The sequence below is a fragment of the Rhinichthys klamathensis genome, unplaced genomic scaffold, assembly GCF_029890125.1.
Source record: "Rhinichthys klamathensis goyatoka isolate OS25496 unplaced genomic scaffold, OSU_Roscu_1.1 h1tg000358l_1, whole genome shotgun sequence".
Classification (NCBI taxonomy): domain Eukaryota; kingdom Metazoa; phylum Chordata; class Actinopteri; order Cypriniformes; family Leuciscidae; genus Rhinichthys; species Rhinichthys klamathensis.
Genome location: NW_026606867.1, coordinates 1,426,148 through 1,453,800, shown reverse-complemented (window position 1 = coordinate 1,453,800; position 27,653 = coordinate 1,426,148). Strand labels below are relative to the sequence as shown.

The 27,653-nt window shown below is 37.4% G+C and overlaps 1 protein-coding gene across 2 annotated transcripts; it reads left to right on the top strand.

Annotated features, from left to right (window-relative positions):
* dop1b (DOP1 leucine zipper like protein B) lies at nt 1-27,653 on the top strand. 2 transcript variants are annotated; one of them, XM_056232932.1, is made up of 39 exons: nt 1-202; nt 4,564-4,738; nt 6,160-6,341; nt 6,431-6,601; nt 6,964-7,153; nt 7,937-8,035; nt 8,134-8,257; nt 8,530-8,639; nt 8,728-8,839; nt 8,939-9,056; nt 10,144-10,263; nt 10,357-10,456; nt 10,540-10,749; nt 11,789-12,111; nt 12,739-13,142; nt 13,247-13,317; nt 14,039-14,236; nt 15,867-16,019; nt 16,106-16,206; nt 16,339-16,529; nt 17,378-19,046; nt 19,186-19,285; nt 19,691-19,861; nt 19,975-20,100; nt 20,197-20,331; nt 21,252-21,307; nt 21,550-21,654; nt 22,030-22,096; nt 22,178-22,331; nt 22,477-22,559; nt 22,639-22,748; nt 23,649-23,798; nt 23,947-24,008; nt 24,105-24,233; nt 24,331-24,467; nt 24,596-24,651; nt 24,733-24,870; nt 25,992-26,124; nt 26,250-27,653. In XM_056232932.1, exons 2-39 carry the CDS (start codon nt 4,598-4,600, stop codon nt 26,493-26,495), a joined length of 6,945 nt encoding a protein of 2,314 aa, XP_056088907.1. In that variant the 5' UTR covers nt 1-202; nt 4,564-4,597; the 3' UTR covers nt 26,496-27,653. The 2 variants fall into 2 exon arrangements, with proteins under 2 accessions (XP_056088907.1, XP_056088906.1); XM_056232931.1 differs by having other exon boundaries at nt 10,348-10,456.

Below are 27,653 nucleotides of genomic sequence, written 5' to 3'. Positions count from 1 at the left end.
GGAAGTGTACGCAAATGAACTGTTTGTTTGGTGGAAATCAGCTGAACGATCCAATTCTAGGCTAGCTGATTGAAGCTTTGAATATTAGTGTACCGTACCTGTCCTCTCTTACTCTCGCTTTTTACTGTTTCCAAACTGTCGATTTATCGTTATTTGGCGCGAGACCCTGTGATCTGTCGACCATCCTATTTTGCTGCAGTGGGTGAGTCATTCAGTTCTTACAATAGCATGACATGTCTTAATGGATGTAATAAAATATTCATGGTGAGTTTATTGTAAACCATCACTATAGGTACCTCTGTAATCATGACTTTAGTTCAAATAGAGGATAGCTTTCATATGTATAATGCTGGTTGTCCTAACAGTAGGTGAGACAAATATAGTTAAAAAATATTATTTATTTATTTATTCATTCTTTCATTCATTAATTCATTCATTAATTCATTCATTTTATTATTTTATTATTTTTATTAAAATGCATTTTCACTATGTAAAATGTGGATTGTAAATGGACAGTAATTAACGGTCAAACCATGAGGTTATACTCTTTAGGATGAAAATGCACAGAATGGATATGATGTTCAGTGTGCCAGAAAGTCAATGGATGTAACAAGGACAGATTTGAGTTACATAACATGGTCTCTGTTTGTTGTGTTGCTGTGCCTCACTGCTGCTTGAATGAATCTGTTGCTCAAACATTGTGAAAGGGGTATATCAGAAATCCAGCTTCCATGACCGCTGAAATGAAGGTCTATGTATTTATCACATACACACATATATCCATTTGCAGTACATTTCTCCGGCACCCAGTGCACTGGTTTCTCTGGTATGCTGCTAAGAGAAGCACTATTAATGGCCAGATCAATAGACCAATATTATTATGTGCAACCTTGTAGACTAAAAACATGGCCTAGGGAGAGCTGACTTTGTATATGCTTTGTAGAGTGGCTGACAAATCAATCCTTTAGAAAATGGAGATTGTACACAATATATGGTGCATAAACTGAGTACTGTAATCTGGAAATAAAAAGTATAGATGACATTTGTACAATTAAAACATCTGGGGCAGAATATTTTATTTATTTATTTTTTATAATTTCCTTTTAAAAGGAAATTAATACTTTTATCCAGCAAGGAGGCATTAAACTGATCAAATGACAAAAAATACATTTATAATGTTACAGGAGATTTCTATTTCAAATAAATATTGTTCTTTTAAACTTTCTATTAATAACACTATTCATCAAAGAATCCTGAAAAAAATATATTATGGTTTCCACAAAAATGTTGAGCAGCACAACTGTTTGCAACATTGAAAATAATAAGAAATGATACTTGAGCACCAAATCATATTAGAATGATTTCTGAAGGATCATGTAAAGACTGCAGTAATTATGCTCAATATTCAGCTTGGCCATTACAGGAAAAAAAATACATTTTAAAATAGAAAGTGGTTATGTTAAATTATTATAATATTTTACAATACTACCATTTTACTGTATTTTTTAACCAAACAAATGCAGCCTTGGTCAGCATAAGACACTTCAAAAACTTTTTTTTTTTTAATTCATACCTACCCCAAACTTTTAAACAGTAGTGTACTGTACATGCACAGGAATATCCTGATTTTATTTCAGAATTTAGAACCACAACACGTTAACCTGATTTCTGTAAGCCCATGTTTAAGCCAATGTTCCATTTTCTAAAAAATCTGAATAAGATAACTGTCATGTCATATGTTTTAATCAGTCATATGTAAACACCTTATGTACACTATGTGAACAGAACACCCTATAAGCACTAAACATTCAAATCTACTCATTTTCAATCAAAGGTAATTCTAGTTTACTAGTTTATTTATCACTAAAATAAACTACTATAAGGAACTCTTTACCTTATCATGCTCTTGTATTATATTTTTTAGGACATTAGTCAGAATTCATTCATTGGGTTAAATGAGTTACTGACCAAAATGACTAAAATGGCAATATTGAGCATCTCCAGTATTTACAGGAGAAAACACAGCAAAATAATGTACATATCTTCATTTACTTATTCACAATATGTTGATTACATGTACACAGGAATATTCCAACAGTTGCGGAAAAATAAACCTCTTCATTTTCAGGCAAGCAGTGTAAAAGATGTAGAAAATAACCACCCTCATAATTTTAAAGGCTTCATGATGCTTCCTTGGGACTTTTTTTTAATGAGCTGCTGTTGTAATGACTGTAAGCTGCTGATGATATTAAGAACATAAGCTAGGATAATTGTGTGAGTGTTTGTGTTTGCTATGCTGGCTTTATGCCTCCCCCTGCCAGACACTGAATCTATTTAATGTGTGAATAAAAGTGTACACTATAAACATTTTTTTGTAATTTTTACAGAAAAAAATGTTAATTGGTTAACTGTAAGTTACCACATAAGGTGAAAAAGTGTAAATGTTAACATCATATTATATGTAATTTTCTTGTATCTATCATACTGTAAAAGTTATGGTTTTTGCCACTAAAAACTATGAAATACCATATAATTTACAGAAAAACAGTAAAAGAATATTCCCAGAATTCCCTGCATTACACATCACATATGATTACATTTTTTATACATAATTTTGTTTCCTCTTATTTTTGTTATCAGTAATGCACACATTAGTGTTTTTTGTGTAAATTTTTTTGTTGTTTAGTTAGTTTATTGCATATTAGTGTCATGTGTGTTACCCTGATGGTGTTTTGTCTTTGTATGACCCTGTGCACTGTCTATGAATGAGTTTTGACCATGTTTTATAAACAGGTCACTTACGAATACGATGAACTCTGATTCATCATTATGGCTTTCTATTGTACCACCTGTATTATTGTGGTGGTTATCGGCACATTTTAAGGTAAAAAGGCAGATTTTGGTTGTTAAAGTAGGTATATTACAATTATTTATATCACTTAACTAAATATATAATTATAAGTTGTAAAATATACTACCATTCAATAAAAATGTCAACAACAGCTGCAGTTTTTTACCGTAGGCCTATATTTAACAGGATATTTTTTACAGTGATGAAAATTAGTACTTAATATTCAGAAGCATATCAACTAGTTGGACTGGAGTTGTTGTGTATATTTCTGGGTGGTGGTAAAACTAAGAACGGAAAGATGAACAGGTAGATTGCTTGGAGTAGTTGTTTATAGATCATCAGATTGTTTGGGTGTGTTTGTGTTCTACAGGCACGTGTTTTGGGGCTTGCTTCTGTCTCTTAAATCCTCTGTAAATCTCTAGATGCCCATTTGATGCTCATAGCGTCAGATTGAACAGATGTAAGTCTCACTGTGTGTGTGTGTGTGTGCTTGTGCATGTTATCAGGGCTTTTATCACCAGAGAGCTAACAGATGTCACCATATCTAAGCAGAGACCAGTATCTGTCTTCTACTTGTCTGTTGTTTTTGGTGCGTAGCCTATATATTTGTAATGTCTGTCTGTTTATGAGCTGGCCCACACAGAATATACAGACATTTTTGCCTTTTTTGCCCTTATTTTGTCAGTATGTCATTTGACGTGATTGGATATGTTGTTGTTATGAGTTGTTGCTCTGCAATTAATCTGTCCATTTCCACCAGTTTGACCCATTCAGGCCGGTTTGCAGGTTTGCGAATATGATTGCATTGAAAGTGTAATCCGCTACGGGGGCACTGATTCCTCTCATGTGACTTTTCGCCTGTATTTTGTTGTTCCCCCCTGCATTCCTGGCAAGTATTAGAACAATGAGCTCAAGGGAGGAAAAAGAGACGCTGTGTCCATCTGTAATCCATTGATGTCTCTGTTGGACACTTGGACGGTATTACAATTATTTATATGCTACTTATTGTCCTATTTCATTTGGGTTTTGGTTTATTTCAGTACTGTCGCATTTTTGTAATCCTTTTTTTTTAGGAAAGTTTTCAGAAATTGAGTACTGGAAATGAAATAATATGCCATTTACACTATCATATAAAAGTTTGGGGTCAGTAAGTTTAAACAAAGTTTTATTCAACAAGGATGCATTAAACTGAACAAAGGTGACAGTACAGACTTGTACATTGAAAACAAAAAATCTTTTTTCATATAAATACTATTCTTCCTTTGTTCTTGCTCTTTTTTTCCATTTTTGTTGAAGGAATGTAAACTGCGATGGCCTGCTACATTATAGGTGGTGGCTGGGATTGCTTACGCTACTTACTCTCAATCCCAGTCTTTGTGATTATTCTGGTAACTAAATATGGCTTGGTTCAATGTACTGTATGGGATGTAAAAGGGATAGCACACATCTCTTTAATAAACCACACATGATTTGAGGTCATTGTATGCAGCAAACAGTTTAATACTTGGGGTTAGAGGTTTGTTCAAATCCCTAACCCTAAGCACGATCTACTTGCCTTAACATGCACCTCTATTTACCAGCTATTTGCCTTTTGTACATTTCTCGATCAGAAATCGATTGTCATTGGCAGGATTTCACCTCACTTCATGATGCATTTTTTTCTTTGTGTAATCATAAGTTGTAATGCAGGATTTCTCTGTTTTGTGTCATAGACAGATACTGAGCATGCTGGGACATGACTGAGGCATGATGGATCCTGAGGAAGCCGAGCTTCAGAATGACTACCGTTACCGTAGTTACGGAGCTGTCATTGAGAAGGCGCTGCGAAACTTTGAATCATCTAGTGAATGGGCTGATCTCATCTCCTCACTAGGAAAACTCAACAAGGTACTTCAAGCCTGGATAAAACAAATCCACACACTTAGAGATTCAGGTTATCATTTGCTTTGAAAAACTTCTTTCAGCTCTTTTCTGATTTATGTTTTTAAAAGAGAGAATTTTAAAGATATCCTGCTTTCTTTGTCAAATTTGTCTCATCAACTTGCCTAGGTCAAAAACACTGGGGGGAAAAACACCACAGAGACAGTTTTTACATGTTTCAGGGAGATAAACTTATAATTGTGTCTGCACATTAAACCGGGAGATAAATAAAAAAACAAAATACACAGTTTGGCACACTTTACCTCCCTCTGCAAGTAGACGATGAAGCTTGCTTAGTTCAGTTTAAGATCGTTTTTAGTTACAGTTTTTTAGGGAAGTGAGAGACTTCAGTTTATGATCTTCAGTCCTGTTGAATGAAGGCATTGGTTAAAACATTACTGCTTGACCTCAAACATTATGTTCAAAGTGCAACTGATTTGAATACGCTGAACAGGACTTGTGTACACTGTCCTTAAGATTAGACAAATAGTTTTTGTCTCAACCTTCCTCTGCACTTTAAAAAAAAAACATTTCCATGTTAATGTGCAGATGTAAAAAAAACTGTTGTCTTATTTAAATTTCTTTCTTTCTCTCTATATCACTTTATATGGCATGTGATTTTCTTGTTTGCTCAATGGGACTTTCCGGATATTATGCGAGTTACCAGGCAACCTGTGTGAATATAAAAGGATTTCGTGTATTTGTTTTAGATATTTGATATTTAACATGACGCTATTATCTATAATCTACTTTTTTACACACTTGAAGTATTTTCACTTCGTATAGAGAGTGACATTTTTGAGGGCATGTCTTGTAAAATATGTTTCAAGTGCTGTGCAATAACAAACTAAACCCTCTGTCTCGGTTCCTCCTCTGAGCTATTGTTGATTTTTTTTTTTTTTTTACCTGTTCAGTAAATGTGGTTGCTGAGTGAGATATGTGTTGAAAGAAGTCTCTCACACACCAAGGATGCATTTACTTGATAAAATAAATAAAAACAGTAATATTGTGAAATATTATTAAAATGTTAACTATTACAATAACTATTTATGATTTTCTATTTTAATATATTTTACAATTAAATTTATCCCTGTGATGCAAAGCTGAATTTTCAGCATTGTTACTCCAGTCTTCAGTGTCACATGATCCTTTAGATATCATTCTAATTAAATCATTCTAATTTAATATGATGATTTTCTGCTCAAGAAAGCAATTGCATTTATTATTATTATCAATGTGGTTCTTTATATCTTTATATGTAGACAGACATCTATATATACATATACATTTATATAGATACCTATAGAAAATCATTAAAAAAACGTTTTACTTTTTTTTTTGTTAAACCGTCCACCCTGCTCTCCTTTCCCGCTCATTGTGTTTCTCAGGCTCTCCAAAGTAATCTGAAGTACTCTCTGTTACCACGGCGGTTGATCATCGGGAAGCGTCTGGCTCAGTGTTTGCATCCTGCCCTGCCCAGTGGCGTCCATCTCAAAGCACTTGAGACCTATGAGGTCATTTTCAAAATCATTGGCACAAAATGGCTAGCAAAGGATCTCTTCATATACAGGTTGGTGTCATTGACAAATACTGAGTGAATCTCACATAGAAATGTCCAGGTCATTGATCAAATCACTTGTGCGTGTGTGTACACTTCAGCTCAGGGCTCTTCCCATTGCTGGGACACGCAGCGATGTCAGTGAAGCCGGTTCTGTTGACGCTGTACGAGCGGTACTTCCTGCCCCTTCAGAAGGCACTGTTACCCAGCCTGCAAGCTTTTATCATGGGCCTGCTGCCTGGACTGGAGGAGGGCGCTGAGGTCTATGACAGGTACAACTTAACACCACTCATCAATAAATGATTCACAAGTTGACACTTCAGAGATGTGACCCTAAACTTTACACAACATACTCACTATGGTACCAGGAACTCTTTTGCCACTCATACTACAACTGTGCCTCAATTAATACGTAACCCATTTTACATTAAGTGAGATTACCTTGATTATATTGGAGAAAAAGTATGTGTCCTTGTTCATTTAAACATGGGTCTTCCATAGACTTACATTATCAGAGAATATGGCCGATTTCAGTTTTCCTAGTCCAAAAATCACTTTTGGCCACTACTGTATTTCCTGATAAGGCTTTGATTTCAATGTTACAAAACCCACTTCATCTATCTTCTTGTCTAAGGACGGATGCGTTGCTTGTGAAGTTGTCGGTGTTGGTGGGTCAGTCTGTGTTTTATGGAGCGCTGTGGGGTTCAGTGCTTATATGTCCTCTGGTACGGCTCCCAGCCTCACTCTTCATCGTCGCACACTTTGACCACTCAGTCACTGCTCGAGAACAGAAGTATATGCTTGGAACAGACCATAGACTAGTGGTAAGTGTGTGTATGTGTTTGGAGATAATTCTATAACATTAAAATTGTATTTTGTACATCTAAACTAAAAAGATTTTTTGTTTGAAAATATATGCAAAAATGGACCTCTGTCAGGGTAGACAGAGTACACATTAATTTGACATAAATTAAAACAATACTGTGATGGAAAAGGTATTGTCTGTTCAACAGAATGTTGAAAATGGAAAGCATTGAAAATACATTGTATATTTTAAAATTGTATTTATTCCTGTGATGCAAAGCTATATTTTCAACATCATTACTCCAATCTTCAATGTCACATGATCTTTCAGAAATCATTCTAATAGGCTGATTTGGTGCTCAAGAAAACATTTTTTGTTATTATCAATTTTGAAAACCGTTGTGCTGCTTAATTACTTGGGGAAACCATTACACATTTTTTAGGATTCTTTGATGAATTAGAGTTAAAAAGATCAGTTTTTATTTGAAATAGAAATATTTTCTAACATTGTTAATGTCATTACTGTCACTTTTAATCAATTTAAAGCAGCCTTACTTATTATTTTCTTTAAAAAAAAAAAAAAGTTTACTGACCCCAGACTTTTGAACAGATCTTTCGTAGGGGTTGTGAAAGTTAGACATGACCTAGAACCGGTGTGACATATTGAACAGACTGTACTTTTGTTCCTCACAGCCAGACATTTGTGTCAAATTACACCGGGTGTCTGTCTACTCTGACTAAGCTCTGTTGTTTTGAAGGAATTGTGTAATTGATATGGACACCTCCCCATCTCTCCTCTCCAGGTGAAGGCTGTTTGCCTCGCTTTACAAGACTCTAATGTTTTGGTCCAGAGAAACATGCTGGAAATCCTTCTCTACTTCTTCCCCTTCACAACATTCCAGGTTAACCCCTTTTTCTTTCTTCATGTCTTCACTCCCAACTACATTTGACATGTCCCAGACCATGTGTAAGACTTTTTTTTTTTTTAAACAATCTATAGGATCCTGAGGAATGTGCCATCCCACTAAATCCAGATGAGATGATCTGTGTGGTGTCTGCTGCCTCACTCACCCTGCTCAGGAGAGATATGTCTCTAAATCGACGCCTGTATGCATGGATGCTCGGTACTGTACACAAATTGTCAGACAATTACAGAATAGCACAGAAATACTCCAGTACTGTTTCATAAAATAAATGGCATTTATCTAGTAGAGAATAGTAATCCCATGGAAGACAAATGGAATTTTTATTAAGGGAAGAATGTTTATGGATCTTTTATGGCAATTTGTCTCCTTTTCGTTGTATGTAAAACAAAATAAAAACCTCATGAGAAAAGTAAAACGTACAGGTTTGAAACAACATGGTTAAGTATATTTCTATATGTGTGTTTTGTCAGGCTTAGACATCAAAGGAGGAAGGGTGGTTGCAGATTCCAGTCGCTTTAACACTGTGGAGGAATACACTGCATTCTACTTCAGTACACACTCCAGAGAATTACTGGTGCAGGTATAGAAGATAACACACTCACTCAAACTGTACAAAATTCTGTGCATGCATAGTTCAAATAAACTCATATTTGATATTTTCTTCATAGGCTCTGGTAAATATTCTGAAGCAGAAAGATATAGAGGCCAACCCAGACAATCTAATAGAGTATCTCAGACCGTTTCGCATCATCATTAGCCTATTGGACAAATCTGAGATAGGTAAAGACACCCACATGGTTGAAGTTGTAAGTTGTAAAATGCTTTACTTTGGCCCTATTTGACATTATTACTCATGTCTCCGCATTCTCTCATTTACAGGGCCATTGGTGTTGTCTGATGTGCTGCTGGAGGTGGTCAGAGCTTTTTACAGCTACTGTAAAGTGATGCTGGGAGAGGATAATCTCAACACCAGCCTTAGTGGCAGCCAACTCAACAGGTCAGAGATGAATTCAGTGCTCATGTTTTCACAGTGGACAAGTTTTCCTGTAGCTTAGCTGGTAGAGAATTATACCTGCAAAACCGACATCATGATTTTGAATCCTAGAGAACACAAATAATGTCAGGGTCCCGATATAACAGTCAGCAAGGGTCAAACATGAGTAAAACCTGGCTAAACGAGTGAGGGATAATGTACAGTCAGTCGGTCATTATCCCAAATTAACCCAGCATGATGGTCAATTTTGCATCATCCTAAAGGGGTCTTTTTTGCAATAGTGACTGACTGTACATTATCCCACTGATTACATGCATTTTTACCAAATAAATGGGCATGAAATCGATTTCAGCTTAAATTATTTATGTAAGGGCTATGAGAAACATAATACTATCACAATATTCAAAACTGGTTGTCAGGGTCAACCGTTGAATATCCAGTATAGAGGTCCATTATAGAATTTTTTTGACTGCAGAATTCATCCATTGACCATTCAGAAGTGACACCTTTTAATATATTTGAAAATATATATTGTTATATTTTATATTATATTACATTTGAATTCACTATGAGTGGATATACACTACCGTTCAAAAGTTTGGGGTCAGTATTTTTCTGAAGTGAATTCTTGTATTTAGCAAGGATGCATTAAATTGATAAAAAAAAAGTGACAACACAGATTTTTATTTTCGTTTTTTTATTTACTATTCATCAAAGAATCACGTTTTCCACAAAAATAATAATATGCAGTACAACCGTTTTCAACATTGATAGTAATAAATCAGCACATTAGAATGATTTCTGAAGGATCATGTGACTCTAAAGACTGGAGTAAAGGCTGGTGAAAATTCATCTTTGCCATAACAGGAATAATTTACTTATTACTTATTTTAAATTGTAATAATATTTAACAATATTTTCACAATATTTTGTATACATGCAGTCTTGGTGAGCATAAGAGACTTCGTTCGAAAACATTAAAATATCTCACCGACCCCAAACTTTTGAATGGTAGAATAAATGTACAAGATGAGTAAATAATATGCAAATGAACACTGTTTCTAATTGTTGATTATCTACTCGTGTGCAGTAAAATCAAGGAGAATAAAACCGCCTCAGAGATTATAAAGACCGTCAATATGCTTGTGAGTGCAATGAGCAGCAATTATCTCTGGCACTACATGACAAGGCATTTCCAAATCTCTCTCAGGTAAACACGCACAAACTCATAATAAACTGCATTACGTGAACATAAATAGAATTATGTCAACCTAGTGTTATGGTTGTTTCTCAGCTCACTGAGTGATCCAGATGGGAGGGGTCTATTTAAAGACTGGAGCAGCCCTCCTTCAGTGACTGAACTTTCAACACTCATTATCTTCCTGTTGGATGTTATTCCTTTGGTATGATCTGGTGATTCATCTTTGGACAACCTTTTTTGAAACTTTTGGTCATTTGGTCTGATTTGGTCTGGGTTTCTTTTTAGGAGCTCTATGCAGAGATTCAAACGCAATACCTGCCACAGATGCTAGGCAGCATGCTGCAGTCGCTGCATAGTCACATGACATCCCTCAGCCTACAGGAGCTCACACAGGCCATGAGAGCATGTTTTAAAGTGCTCAGTAAGATCCAGATGCCGGTGGCTTATATGGACATGGAGGCCGAATCGCAGACACAAGATGTGGAGCAAACACAGGTATGATGGGTCAGTTTGGCGTTGGTAAAAATTTTTTTTAAATGTTTTTGAAAGAAGTCTCTTATGCTCACCAAGGCTGCATTTATTATCGTAAAAACAGAAATATTGTGAAATATTATTACAAATGTAATAACTGTTTTTTATTTGAATATATTTTAAAACAAATTCAGCATTCATTACTATAGTCTTCAGTGTCACCGACTCCTCAGAAGTCATTCTAATATGCTGATTTGGTGCTCAAGAAACATTATTATTGCTTATTATTAGTAATGTCAAAATTAAAAATGTCGATATTTTTTGGGAAACTATGATACATTTTTTTCAGGACTCTTTGATGAATATAAGTTATAAAATAACAGTATTTATTTAACAATGTAAAAGTCTTTATAGTCACTTTTGTTCAATTTCTTTCTTTCTTTCTTTCTTTCTTTCTTTCTTTCTTTCTTTCTTTCTTTCTTTCTTTCTTTCTTTCTTTCTTTCTTTCTTTCTTTCTTTCTTTATTTTTTTGTAAAAATACAGCAGCCGCACACTCAAAACACTGTGCAAAATCAAATTGATTTTGCACAGTGTTTTGAGTGTGCGGCTGCTGTATTTTTACAATTCTTGATGATTTATTGTAGCAGCACCTCTCTACAAGACATTTTTGACGGATGAGCGGTGGTTCTTTTCTATTTTTTCTTTCTTTCTTTCTTTCTTTCTTTCTTTCTTTAAAAAAACCCCCAGAAAAAAACAGAAAGATATAGAGATCATTGAGTGGTTATGGCACGAAATTGTGGGAGAATATTATAAAGGAAGAAATATTATATAATATAATATTTCTTTAAATAATTACATAAGGAATATGGTCTGAAATCTTACTGACCCTTAACATTTGAGCAGTAGTGTAAATGTTTGGGCCACTGCATTTAGTATATAACGAGAGTTTTAATAATCAAACAAATTAAAGCTTATATCCTAATGCCATTCATATTATGGGTTGGAAATGGGTGTGTATTAAACGGGCTCTGTTTTTTTGTTGTTGTTTTTTTGTACAATATAGATAGTGATCACTGGCAACAACAAAGTCAAAGAAGGTGACCAGGTGAATAGTAACCATGACAGCAGCACTAGTGAGGTCTGTCTGAATGGACAGGAGACCCATGAGGCAGAGCCAGGTGAAGCTCCGTACCCTCCTTTGCGCTCTGAAGACAGTGGATTAGGCCTGAGCGCGTCTCCATCTGAACAGCACCTTCTACCAGGCTGTAATGTATCAGAAGCTGCTTCTGAGGTGAACTCTGAAGCAGAGGACGTGTGGAAAAGAGGAGGAACTATAGAAAACATGTCCAAATGTCTGCAGGATATACTGGCATCTGTTATCACAAGGTAATTTACAAATTCGGTGCATCCTGTGTGTGCCCAATAAGCATATTTTCAGTATGCATAGAATACCGAAATTACCTGTTATATTTGACTAAATGTGCATATACAATCAGAACACCTAGCAAGGGAAAATATATTCCTGAATGCAATGCACTCGTCTTGACTTTTCATTTGCCATGTGAATGCTCCAAAAGTTTGATTTTAACATATCCAGTTTAATATAATTAGCTTGCTTCCTAATCTAGCCGTCTAATAAACCTGACTTTGTATATTACACATATTGTTGACTCTTTGACAAAGTGCTTTTGTTACACTTTCTTAAGTCACTTTGGATAAAAGCATCTGCTAAAATACCAATTGATTTTATCAATTACATGACTATTTCAGGTCTAAAAATCACACTTTTCTTATATAGCTCATATAACCAGGTTTTTCAAGTCCGTGGGAATCCTGGTTGTTCAAAGAAAAAGTTTAGTTGTTTTAGCTTATTTTAAATCATTTGAGGTCATCTTGAGGCCCTCTTGGAAGTTTGTTGAATTCTGTCTCTGCAACTAACAGTAGGCATACTCACTGTACATGCTTTCTTTTTCTCTCTCTGTCTCACTCGCATTCACTTCCTGTATCTCTCAGGCATTTGTTAGATGCCGTGGATCCAGAGAAGAAGAAGAAACAGGACGAAGCCAATCAGCTAGATCCTAATGCTTCTCCTAGAGGCAGTAAACGGTCTCCATTGAAACGGAAAGGCAGCCGAGACTTGGGTCTTATTAAAGACAGACTTGCTGAGTTCTTCAACCCTAGTAAACTGAGGATCCATGCCCTTCATGGGTCTTCTAGGGATGGGGGTAAAGACCACAGACCAGTGGAGTTGGAGTGGATGGGAAGTTTCCAGTCAAAGGGCAAAGGGGAGATATCAGAGTTGTGCCGCCAGGCCTTCACTGTAGTCTGCCAGCTTCTCCTGGAATGCACAACTTTTCCTGTGTATTTTACTGAGGAAGAGAACCAAGACCTTCACACATCTATGTTCAACAAGACAGGTGAATAAAAGAATTGTATTCCAATACTACATTAAACTGTGCTGATGTAACATGTCACAGCACATGGATGTGTTCTTTTATAAACTGATTGTTTCTCTCCTTAGATATAGAGGGAAGCCTTCCTGAGTGGCTGAGGTCCTTGATGACTCTGTGTTGCCTGACGAAAGACTACCAGGTACACAAGTACTTAAAGGCGGAGATTGAAAGGGATAGTTCACCCAAAAATGAAAATTGTCATAATTTACTCACCCTCATGTCATTTCAAACCTGTAGGGATTTCTTTCTTCTGTGGAACACAAAAGTATATCTAAAAAAAAAATCTCAGTGTTTTCTACAATAGAATGTAATGAACTCGAAAGTTGTTTGGTTCTCAAAGTTCTTCAAAATATCTTATTTTGTGTTCTGCAGAGCAAAAGAAATGTATACAGCTTTGAAAAGACATGAATGGAACACATGACATTCCCCCATTCATCATTCATAAACAAAGACATTGAGGTTGTAATGTCAGTTAGTTGTTAATGCATGTTCTTTGTATTGTGACCTTGTTGTCTGTTATTTCCACCCTTAATTTCTTTAAACATTTTAAAATAAGCTACATGTCCACGCACTCCATCTTCCAATGTTCTGAGAAACAGGTAGCCCCACCCCCAAACTCACACTATTGGTTGAGTCAAAATTTGACCTGTCAAACAAACAATGTTTTGATAGCGATGCACTGTTAACACTTCACTCTTCAGGAGAGTCAGCCTACGAATGGCTTACTTAAAGTTGCCTCTGCACAATGAATTGGGATAGGACATTTTAACATGGAAACATTTTTACTACATCTTTAATTGTTGCATTCTGAAAGCTGAATCATTTGATAATACTTTTTTTTATTATTTATGTGTTTTTAGGTGCAACATGTTGCTATCTCCTCTTTGTTGGAGCTGATCAATCACTCTCAGTCTTTAGCCCTCGTCATTAAGGATAAAAACCAGCGTTATAAGAACTCTGATGCTAACCCACTGAGCGGACAGCTGCAAATGGTCACCCTGCCACCCATCTACCCAGCTGTTCTCAAAACTCTGGGGGATTCCACAGACTTTTACCTGGTAAGGCACGTTATGATTAACAGGTTGCATTTCTTATAGCTTGTTCTGTCGTGAATAGGGTTGGGTACCGAAACTCGGTGCCAATAGGGAACCGGTTCCGACGTAAACGGTAGTAACCAGACCGAATAAGAACGACAATTTCGGTGCCTGATTTCGGTGCCTGACTTAATTAGGCACACACGCACACACACACATGCACAGTCTCCTCTGTCTCGCATGCGCGCTCTTGCTCGCAAGGTTTGGCTGCATTTCACGTGTAAAATTACGCGTCAGAACGCCCTCTGGGTGTGCCGATAGTCTGAATCCATATAGAATCAAGCCAATTCATTGGCTGATGGCGCGGGCGCCGCCTCGACGCACTAACGTCGTCATATTATGTTGGCGCGCGCGCGCCATCTGCTCCTCAGATTTCTTTGCCGAAAAAGGAAGCTGGTCGGCAGCGCGAGAAGCTTGGCAGCGTCTCGTTCCCTATTGAGAGAACATAGGTTACACCAGTAACCAGAGATGTTCTCTTTCATAGGTTCAGTCAACGCTGCGTAGCTAAGAAGCAGTGGATTTGTATTTGTAGGCTGCTGTATCACGTGCCGTTTAAACTGACGCGCTACAGCGATCTGTCACATTTCAAAGAGCCAAAACGTTATTTATTGTGTGAATCTCGTAAAAATATTGACAGAATCTGACAGCTGTGGATTTGTTCCATATCAAAAGTAACCTTGTCTGTCGGTGTCAGTGTCCTCTTTGTCCGCGATTTTTCTCTGCGTGAGAAAATGGATGTGTGTGGCGTGCATGAGAGCGTGTGAAAAGGGTCATTTGCGTGAGTCTCACGGTCAATGCGTGAGATTTGGCAGCTCTGCCTGCTAGTAATCTCTATTAATCTCCAGTATTATTACATTGTTTGATACAATATTGTTTTATTTGATATTATGTAAATGTGAATTTTTATTTTATATTGGTTTTATTATTATTTGTATTTATATTGTTTAAAGATTTAAGTTAATATTGTGTCCAGTTTGGCCTTGTAAATAAAAGGGTATTATTTTTTGATAAAGTGTGTGCGGTTTCGTTTTCTTAAGTACCGTTTCAAGAACCGTTTAAGCACCGGAACCGTTTAAAAAATACCGAGTAGGTACTGGTATCGGATAAAACCCAACCGATACCCAACCCTAGTCGTGAATGAGAAATGTATAAAATAGAAAAGGGTAATTCTAGAGACATTACAAGGGTCAGGAGATGGACCACTATTTTTATTATTTTTTATGTATGGAAGTCCTGCAATTCAGTTTAAAGAGCCAATTTCCCTTTTGATAGTTGCATTACCTATTTTTTTTAATCCTCAATTATATATGCATGCTTGTTATAGTAGATGAATTTTTAGTATGATTTGAGCTAAAGCAGCAACATTTATGATACCCAAACTTTACTGATTTGACACGTTATTAAACCTTTAACGTGACTGTTTTAATAACATATTATGAGATTTCAGTCATTCTCCATTCAAGTAGATAGGAATTGTACTGCCTATTGTCTACATAAAAAATAGCTGCCTGTCGGTTTTACCAAGATGGCCGCTGAGTGATCTGACTTCCTTAAAGTGACTTTGGTTATTGTCTTCACTTCAATTCTCTTGTAGCGTGTATCTCAGGTGTTATGGGCTCAGTTAGACACAGAGCGTAGAGAGCATCACGTATCTTGCGTGGAGCTCTTCTATCGGCTTCACTGCTTGGCTCCGTCTGCATCCATCTGCGAGGGCATCATCTGCTTAGGTTTACTCAGTGGGGACAAGGTACTGGGGAAACCTCATTTAATACATTTTACACACACTAAGCCGAAACATTTTTTAAATTGTGTGTCTATGTGTGTTCATTTTAGGTTGTGTGTCTGGAGGCGCTTCACAGGTTCTCAGTTTTGTGGCACCTGACACGAGAGATCCAGACAAATCGCAGCACTTCTCTCAACCGCTCCTTTGACAGGTTTATACACAATATTCCTTATGTAATTATTTATAGAAATATTATGTTATATAATATTTCTTCCTTTGTAATATTCTCCCACAATTTCGTGCCATAACCACTCAATGATCTCTATATCTTTTGTTTTCTCAGGTCTTTGTTTGTGGTATTAGATAGATTGAACAATCAGGATGGTAGTGTAAGGGCCGCAGCACAGAACTGGTTGGTGCGGGCTCTTTCCCTCAGTGATGTGGTCCGCATCTTGGAGCCAGTGCTACTCTTACTGTTGGACCCGAAAACGCAGAGATCACCCATACAAAGCGTCAAACAGAATCTCTCCTTTGGTATGGAATCAAGACACACAAAAACACACAAACCAGATCAATACACAGAGGTACCTGAGCTTGAGTTTGGGAGTTAAAGTTTCAGGTCTTGCATTGTAGTATAAAAACTGAAATGATACAAAATTAAGTAATACAATTTCAAATCAAATAATTAGTAATAAAAATTCAACTTAAATTGTGCTGGCAATTATAATACAGCGGAAACTGGATTGTACCTTTACATCTAAAATAATCAATATAGTAATTTGCACATAGTGTTGAAGACAGAATTCATTCTGGTTCTTGATTGTTTGGGGTCAGTAAGATTTTTTTTTAAAGAAATTATTACTTTTACTCAGCAAGGATGCATTAAATTGGTTACAAGTGACAATAAAAAAGTGACTCTTTTTCGAAGGACATCCTGGGATTTTTTATGACCACAGATAGTCAGGACCTTACATTTATAATGTAACATTATAATGGTTTACATTTATAATGTTACATTTATAACATTTATAATGTTACAAAAGATTTATATTTCAAATAAATCCTTTTATTTTGAACTTTCTATTAATCGGAGCATCCTGAAAAATATTAATATTTTCCATAAAAATATTAAGCAGCACAACTGTTTTTAACACTGATATTAATAAGAAATGTTTTTTGAGCAGCAAATCAGCATATTATAATGATTTCTGAGGGATCATGTGACACTGAAGACTGGAGTAATGGCTGTTAAAGTATGGAGCACCTTGTCAATTGAAATGTTTGTTTGTAATGGAATACATTATTTTAGGGCAATGGAAATTATGAATTTAAGATATATATATATATTCTTGGTGTCTGATTCTACTGTATATGTGATTTAGGTAATGTAAAGTCACTGAGCTGGAGAGACAAATCCATCACAAAAAGTGCTGAAGACAACATGATGCCTGGTTGCCAAACAGAAGAAAGCTTTATTAGTCGCATCACCATAGTAGACCGTGAAGCACTGTGGGCAGAGTTGGAACGAGATCCAGATCTAACACCCACAGACTCCCCAAAAATGTCCCGGAGTGAGAGTGAAGAGACTGAGGGAGAGGATGAAGAAGTAGAGGAAGAAGAGGAAAGTGAACACACCGAATCTGCAGACACAAGTGGTGCTCAGAACTCCACCGAAAACTCCACCTCAAGCTCCGCCCCTTACTTACAGCGACATGACGACGGTAGCATAGAGGAGGAGGGTGTAGCCATCGGCCTACAGAGGGTGGATTCAGAACGAACACAGGTTTCAGATTCGCTCTCAAGTGATGAAGACGATGGGCAGTTGGAGGCCATGGCCAAATCCCGGATGCTGAAGCGACGGCGGGAGAAATGTGAAGCGGTGGATTCACTGTTCCGCCATGTTCTACTCTATAAGCAGCAGTACGAGAGCAGGAGAATTCTCTATGCCTTCACTATTTTAGAGACCATCCTCCGGACAAGTGCAGGGCCATTTGTGGAGGCTTTATCCAGTACTTCTCTGGACTGCAGCTCCATTGCCCATCTCAACCTCATCCAGAACCTTCTGCAGAGGCACCGTCAGGCTCAGGATGGTGGCAGCTTCTATGGGCAATTGCAGATCTCAACTCCACCAAGTGGAGCTACTCCTAGCCCATCCCAGCCAGCGTCTTCTCCTCTCCATTCACCACCTTCTCCTTCTTCTCCACCAACCCTCCTTCTAGAGCTACTCACCTGCCTTTGTATGCGCTATCTCCGCTCTCACTATCCCTCCTATGCTAGTGTTCCCAATTGCCAACTCCAGGCCAATCGGGAGGTGCAGGTGAAAAGCGTGGAGGTACTGACTGAGTTGATGATCCAGTTGGTGAGGGTGGCCCAGCAAGCTCAAATTGGAGAGGCAAAGGGAACTGCTAGTCTGGAGGCTGTCCGCAACCTTCTTTGGGGCTACAAGGTGCAGCAGTACGTCCTTCTAACACTTTCCGCCTCTATGTATGTCTGCCAGAGAGCTGATCGGCCTGACCAGCACACGTTGCCTGAAGAAGACCAAGGAGAAGACGGAAGGGAGATCTCAGAAGAGAGCCTGATCAACTTTGGCCGGGATGGGACCTGGGCTGAGCACCCACTCCAGATTGTCCTACTGAAGCTTCTGAAGGTTCTTATTGTATTGGAGCACCACGTGTGTCCACCACACTCCAAGTCACAAGATCCCGATCAAAGCCATTCCAACCCACAGCGACGTGCAGAACAACCCTCCTCAGCCTTGGCTCGAGAGTGGCAAACTGCTGTGATGTTTCAGCAGTCCATCAAAGCAGTGCGTTACATAGTCAGTCAGCCTATCACCGCTCAAGGCATGTTTGTGTCAGCAGCAGCCCGAGCTTTGCACCCACAGTATGGCTGCGCCATGCACCCAGCCTGGGTGACTCTGCTATGTGAAGTTCTGCCTTATTTAGGACGATCACTGGCCATCATTGTATCACCCATAATTGCCCAGATCTGCAGGAACCTGGATGAACTGGTTAAACAGCACGAGCACGATGGAATCAAGGCTTCACATAAGTAAATAATGTGTGTGGTTGTTTGCGTTTGTGTGAGAGTGGGTGCACATGAAGTGTCTGATAAGGTGTCAATACTTACATGTTGTTGTTTTGTTGCAACCATAGCTTGAATTTGGCTTTTATTTTGTGGCTTTCTTTAGTGGTACCTTAAAGAGGGAGAACATAGCGCCTGACTATCCTTTGACACTACTGGAAGGTCTGACCACTATCACACACTACTGTCTTCTAGACCACAAGAAGGTAAGATATACAAGATGTCCGCACCCGTTAAAGAAAATAGTGGCAGATCCTGGCATAGGTGACATAGACATTTGCCTAGTGAGGCAAAATCCTCCTATGTAACTCTCATAGCTCTCAATGTCTGTTCACACTGACTACATTTCTGAATCTGAAGTTGCAAAGTTTCTGTACTGTTGGTTGCTAGTAGGAGTATAGCATTGTGGTTTCTTTTGCAAAAACAGTTTGCACCATAAAATTCAACCAAATACACCAGTTTTCCTGATATACATCCACATACAGTTGTAGTTACAATCAAGTCTGATCTTGCCATGGACATTAAAAATGTCAGGATCACCACTGAGCATGTAAGAATGCTTCAAATGTGACACTAATGTGACTTATGTTCTTTTTTTTTTGTGCCTGTAGACAGCTGCTGGTTGTGATGTTCCAGACCTACGAAATGCTAGCAATGCCATTCTGGAGGAGTTTCCACACATGATTAGCAGCATGGCCTTACTCTGGGGTGTGGTCAAAGGCTGTGACTCCTCCCGTAGCAGCAGAGCCTCACCCACCTCTGTGTACTTTAAAGGCACAAAGGTATATCTCATACTTGAATAAACAAAAATGTTTTATATAATTTTCTTTACTTAAACATCATGCCATCTTGTTGACTGCTTAATGGTGCGTATGTATGTTTTTGTTCTCTGTAGATCTTGAGGCAAAAGGTTCTGGAGTTCTTAATGCCATTGACTCAGCAGTTTGGGGTGCAGGTCATGGCCTCTGTGGCTGCTGTATGGAGTAGCAGGAAGAGCCGCAAAAGACGTTCCAGAAATAAGGTTAACTATAGCTATCAGAATGCAAAAATGAGATTATGTCATACTATAGACTACTGGAATGATGTTTTTACATTTTGTTTTTATATTCATGCATAGATTTTACCAGATGCTAGCGATTCTCAAATGACCTTGGTGGACCTTGTGAAGGCACTAAACACACTCCGTACGGACACCATACTGCAGCTCATCAGAGAGGTGGTGAAGAAACCTCATCAGATCAAAGGAGATCAGGTATTGCACTCTCTCACACACACAGATTTATGCCAGTTTTGTTTATTTTATTTGCCAATATCTGTAACAATGCTCTCGGTTGCAGTCACATACATGTTTGTGTGTGTGTGTGTATGAGTGTATGAGATAGAAAGTTCGTTCCACTTTGTGTTTATGCTCTAGGACCAGTCCTTGATTTATATGTGATTTTTTTTTTTTTTATGCCAGTTTTGTTTATTTTATTTGCCAATTTCTGTAAAAAAAATGCTCTCTGTTGCAGTCACATAGATTTGTGTCTGTGTGTGTATGTGTGTGTGTGTGTATGAGATAGAAAGTTCGTTCTACTTTGTGTTTATGCTCTAGGACCAGACCTTGATTTATATGTCTTTTTTTTTTTTTATGCCAGTTTTGTTTATTTTATTTGCCAATTTCTGTAAAAATGCTCTCTGTTGCAGTCATGACATGTGTGTTTGTGTGTGTGTGTCTGTGTGTGTGTATGAGATAGAAAGTTTGTTCTACTTTCTATTTATGCTCTAGGACCAGACCTTGGTTTATATGTAGAACATTTCAGATTTATAATGGATTTACTTTTATTTTTTTGACAAACAAAATAGAAAAAGTCATTTTATTCATTTTCCCATTCATTTTCAATTGGGGTCAATTTGACCCCAAACCCCTTAAATGGTAAAAAAAAAATTACACACCTTTAGAACAACCGAATCGAACCCAGTTTTTTTGTGCATATTTAGATAGATTATGTAGGAAAAGTCACAGAGTTTTATGGCCCTGAGATGAAGGGAACATTTTAAAAAAATCAAGGAAAAGTCCAGTGGGGTCATAATGACCCCAAACAGTGACTATGGGTTAAGTGGGTGCACACACAGATATTTAACTATCGAATTACATCATGTATTAATGATCAATCTCTTTCTCACTATCAGAAGACTACTTTAGTTGACATTCCAATGCTACAGTTCAGCTACGTCTACATTCAAAGGTAAAAGTTTCCATTGACATCATTCTCGATTTTAATTGTACCTTATCTAATTTCCTATCATATAATGTCTTTTACTGTAAATGACTATAGTCCAGTGAGCTGTTGCAATCCAGTTTAAGCAAAGATGTTGTTTACTGTACATTGGAAGATTCAGCTTTGACTGTATTGTTCTACAAGGCAGACGTTTTTAGTGGAGTGTAGATGGTAATGTCCTTGGTCTTTTTTTTTCTTTTTTTTTGCAGTCTCACCGCTCAAGCTCTTCAGGAGAACATCAATCCTCTTCTCTGTCTGCTCAGAGAATCTGCCCAGCTTAACCTCGCCCCTCCTGGACACTTCTTGCTCCTCGGGTGAATAAACTAACGTTTACGTTCACTATTACGTTTGCTCATAGAGATTTGAACAAACCCTAACCCTAAATATGAACCTTTGGTGCACAAATTTACCAGTACGAAACCACCTAGCAACCACATTGCAACATACTAATAACAAAATCAGAACACCTTAGCAACCACATTACAATGTCCTGGAAACCACTCATGACACCTCCATCGCCTAGTTGTTTAATGCAACATTTTTAAAAAGGCAGTCAGAAAACTCTTAAAGATAAATAAGAGCTCTTATTAATTACATGAAACAATTATTGTTCTTAACTTCTTGTTATATACTATTGGAAGGTAAAGTGTCTTTTGAAACACTGATTTCTGTTTATTTTACTGTTGCAGCATCCTTAATGACTGTGTGAATAGACTTCCCAATATCGACAACAAGAGGGATACTAAAGAACTGCAGGTAGGACCGATACAGCGAGAGATTTTGTTGATATAGTAGAAATGTCAAAATACGTTTACATAGTAATTGTACCCTCAACAGGAAGTGAGCCAGCGCATACTAGAAGCGGTGGGAGCTGTGGCAGGCTCATCTCTTGAGCAGACTAGCTGGCTGAGCCGTAACCTGGAAGTGAAAGCACAGCCTCAAGTCTGTCCTCAGGGAGATGAAGATGACCATGATGGCAATGAGTTTGAGGGTAAACATATGCAGAAAATCATATATTTACAGTATAATGCCCATTGCTGTATTGCCAACATATGCAATTAATAATGCTTAGCTGTATTACCTACTTCGAAACAGAGGCAGTTTTAAAATGGATTATTTTCATGCCTTTCTCTCAGAGTGTGCTGGCCAGGGTAGCACTATGGTGTCATCTTCAGTGCCATCTGTATTCAGTGTACAAGCTCTGGTTCTGCTGGCTGAGGTAAGAGACATGTGGTGAAATTGGGTGAAGAAATGCAATAGATTACCAGTGTTCTCATTTGTGCTCATTGTGTTTGTAGGTTCTGGCTCCTCTTTTGGACATGGTCTATCGCAGTGATGAGAAGGAGAAAGCTGTGCCTCTCATTTCCCGTCTTATGTATTATGTTTTTCCCTATCTAAAAAATCACAGGTGAGTATGCTAAAGAAGCACTTCAGTTGAAATTATACAGTAGTTGTAAATACTGCTTAATATTTTATTCAGAAGCTTTTGTCTATTTATTGTCATATGACATTGGTGTCAGATCATTTTCATTTAAAACTAGGGGTGTGACGAGATCTCGCGATATTAAAACGTGCCAATATTTCTCGTTGATGTGAAAAGCTGTCTTAAGATATCAGCATAATGGAGTTGAGTTTTGTGGCAAAACATTTTACAGTACTTGCATTATAATGTTCTGTCTTTTAGTGCATATGATAATTCATACTCAGATAGTAGAACTTAAGTGACATTCATTACAAGATGATTAATTACAACATTTCAAAATGCACCTGCATTGTTTTGCATTTTGTGAACTTCAGTTTAATAAAAGACTATTTTTCCAGTCATATATTTCGTAATTCAAGAATTATTCAAAATAGTGTTAAAATATCGTCTTGTATCGTCTCATCTGTAGGGTTGGGTACCGAACTCGGTACTTTTAATGGCACCCACCGACCGAATTACGTCTGTACTACCGAGTACCGATTCACATTAAATCAAACGGTGCCAAATTTCGGTACCTGAGAATGCACTTTTTATGAATATTCAAACATCACAGACAATGGCAGACAGCGACCAAGGCAGCTCTGGCATAATGTCAATAACAATTCTATAAATGACTTACAGTTTCTTTACAGTTATTGATGTAAACATGCCTAAAGTACCGAAAAAAGGTACCATTGGGTACCGGCACCGAATGTAAACAGTTAAAATGTAGACGATACCTAACCCTACTCATGAGCTAAGTGTATCATCACACCCCTATTTAAAACTCTTACTCACTTTTGATGTATCCATAGCTGTCTCTCAATTTATATCTCTATCTCTCAGTGCCTATAACATGCCTAGTTTCTGTGCGGGTGCTCAGTTGTTGAGCAATCTGAGTGGATATGCTTACACTAAACGAGCTTGGAAGAAAGAGGTGCTGGAACTCTTCATGGACCCAATGTTTTTCACAATGGAGTCCTCGTGTTCCTGCCAGTAAGATACATACAACACTGTAAATTTTATTCTGGTTTAACGTAGTGGTTTTTATCAAGTAAATGCGCATAAAATCAAAATAGTCAAATAGTTTGCGTGGCCTATATACAGTACATATAAGCCACTAAACTCTCATATTGTGCTTTAGTTGGAGATCCATCGTAGACCATCTTCTGACTCATGAGAAAACAATGTTCAAAGACTTGATGAGTGAGTATATGTACATATTTCTGCTTTAGACAGTCATTTGTTGTATGATCAGTGTGTTGATTTGTATTGTGTGGGTTCATGTTGTACCATATGTAGGCATGCAGAGCAGTTCTTTAAAGCTCTTCAACAGCGCTGAGCAGAAGCCCATGCTACTGAAACGACAGGCTTTTGCCATGTTTAGCGGAGAGAATGACCAGTACCACTTCTATTTGCCTCTCATACAAGGTATCACTGAGTCTGTGTGGAAAACAAATATAGGTTACTTGTAATGTAGCATAGGAAAAATTTCAAGCTAACACTTTCTTCATCAAATATATTCTAGAGCGTCTAACAGAGAACCTGCGTGTAGGACAGACTCCTTCAGTGTCAGCTCAGATGTTCCTCATGTTCCGTGTTCTCCTGTTGAGGATCTCACCACAACATCTCACCTCTCTCTGGCCAATCATGGTCACTGAGCTGGTAAGAAATATGCCAGTGGTCCTCTCCTCACAAAGAGCATTTGTTCTTTGTGTTCAAATGCTTCATCAGTTGTTTTAAATGTTTTTTTTAGTTGGGTGCAGTTTGAAAATCTATATTGAATATTTCAGATACGCATTTTTAACCGCCTTGAGAAGACACTGCTGGATGACAAAGAAGTTTCAAAGTGAGTCTCCCTTTATGACAAATTGCTGTCTGTATATATTTTTTCCCTCAATTTTCATGGAAAAAAATCTTTCTGTTTCAGGAGTAAATTGCGAGGTGGCCATGACAAGAATGGTCTACTGTGCTTCCCTCAGGCAGAGCTGGACATGTACTTGTCAGCCTGCAAGTTCCTGGACACCGCTGTGTCCTTCCCTCCAGAGCAGATGCCTCTGTTTCAAATGTGAGACTCATGTGAACTGTGTGTATGCATGTACTCCTGCCATACCTGTGATAAATGACGAGAAACAGTCCAATTGAGCATTATTATAGATGTTTTTATGAATTATTGTCAAATTTTAGTTTACTTAAACTTCTAAAGAACAGAAGCAGTGGTTGGACATTCTCCAATGGTCAAATGACCAAACACTGTTCTGTTGAAATTGAAATTAATAAGAAATGTTTCTATATTAGAATGATTTCTGAAGGATCATGTGACACTGACAACTGAAGTAATGGCTGCTCAAAAATGTAAGCTTTGCAATTACAGGAATAAATTACATTTTAAAATAGTCGAAAATGGCTTTTTTAAATGGTGATAATATTTAACCATTTTTTGTGTTTTTCGTGTTTTTGATCAAATAAATGCAACCTTGGTAAACATAAGACACCTCTTTCAAAAACAGTAAAAAGTCGCACCGGTCTTACGGTAGTGTACGTGGGGCTAAAAGGGTTAATTCACCCAAATATTACAAAATTACATTATCATTTACTTGCCCTGAAGTCTTTTAAAGCCGTTGTTCTCCATACAATAAAAATAGGCATGGTATTTACTGCCATGTCAAATAAGTCCAAAAATCACCATAAAGTTGTCCTGGTGTGCTATATTTAAATCTTCTTTCAGTAAATATATTATAGACTTGAAATATAGCACACAATTCAGACTACTTTTAAAAAAATGTATTCCACTTCTATCCTTTTGTGGAGCTTGGCAATATAAATGATCACGCATTTTCATAGTATGGCTCAGACATTCTGCAAAATATTTTTTTGTGTTCCACGGAAGGAAAAAACAAAATTTCTTAAATATTCATTTTCTTTACGCACCTAACCTCACAAAGACCTTTTATTTAAGGTACAGGCACTATTAATATAACATGGTGAACTTCTTATTAGGTCTTTTGGCCTAAGTGGACTGTCATGGCTGCCCTAACATTGGCAGCTGTCAGTAATAGATCATTAGGTTCTGTATTATTTCTAGGTGACCTGTCATGCCTGGCCCAACATAAATGACTTCTGATATGCTCCACACCCTAAAATTTACTGTACATGACCTCTTAATCACTTGCCAATATTTATTTATAGGTATCGCTGGGCTTTCATTCCTGAAGTAGATGTTGACCGTTATGATGGACCAGGAAACACTCTGATGGAAGGCGAAAAAGAATGTAAACCCCATATTGTTAGGATACTAGATGGAATAAACCGACGCTATGGGGTAAGATCTCCTTACACAAGACATGCTTAAAATATCTGTGTCTCAGCACCACCGAACCAGTAAAGATGGTGCTTTTTCACAAGTAGACCCAATTGTCAGTCTATAAATATTTTGGCTGTGTTCAGGAGCTGAATGGAACAGCGGGAGAGTCGAGCACAGAACGATTGGTGTTTCCTTTGCTCACACTGCGTTCCCTCTGCTCCATCGTGGATCTCGTGCCGTTCTTCAGCACCCTCTGCTGCTCTTTTAATGGCTCCTCCGCACACCTCCCACATTATGCTGTGGACTACCCACCCCCAAGCAGTGATCAGGTCATGAAACGCCTAGAGAACATCGTTGAAGGAGAGTTCCTCGATGGAATGGACAGTTAGATGATAGACCACATTCTCAAATTCTGCATTTGCTTTTGTAATTTATGTAATCGGTTTCTCTTCGAACACAAAAGTGCAGTGAAATTTCATTGTAGCATAATTGTTTACATTTAAATGCATAAAGGTCCCTGCTAATTTTCTTATGATCTTAATCAATGCACGTTAAGCTGTTGAAGGTCTCTAAAATTGTATGACCATTCTGAGTCGTACACGCTGTGAATGTATATCATCTTTGTATTTTAATTTGGCTTAATGTGGGCTTTCCAAGCATTCTGTTCATTTTGTGAACATTCCATTACTTTTTATTTTTATTAAATGAGCCAAAATAATGATTATTTGGCCATGTTTCAACGGCCATAATGATCACAACAAACAGATAATTTATTGTCTGGTCCATGGCATTTTTCAGTTGTGTGTAGGGCTGTCAGTCATTTCTTGACTTAAAATCCCTTAGCAGTATTTTTGCTTCCTGACAAATTTCCTTTTTCCCTGTATAGCTCCTATCTATCTGTTGAAAATGATTGTCTTTTGTTTATCTACCAGTATCTATTTAAAAGACTTTGTTGCTTTCTGTCTGTCTTTTATTCTGCTATATTTCCCCACTTGCTTTAAGTTAAGGATAATATGTCTTTATTCTTATGTGGATATTGAATGTCTTCTTTTACTCTGTGTAGAATGAATATGACAACAACGGAATTGTAAAGCACATTTTTATTTCTGTACCTAAGGGAATGTTTTTGATCCATGTTTGTGTTCTTGATCATCTCAAGGACCTCAAGGATGTTTTATGCTGTTGCTTTAATTTTAGAGTGCACCCGATTTGGCAGTTATAGTTCGTCTCTAATGTGTTACTGCTAGTATACTATCTTTCCCTTTGATTGAAGTGCCTAAAAATAAACGCTCTAATTATGAAACATCTTTGCTTGTTCTGTAGTTGCTATATGCAATTGTACCACAGAAACAGGCAAATGAGAAGCTTATATTTCCCATTAATAGCAGTGTAAAGAGCTATTATTTCAGTGATATAAGAATTTAGTGATTTGTTCTCTTGAATGTAGACTTTTTTTGAGGAAAAACAATGTTAATGCTTAATAAAGTGAATTATTTTATGTGTATGTTCTGCACATCTGAATAAAATGACTCAGAATCATAAAGTTA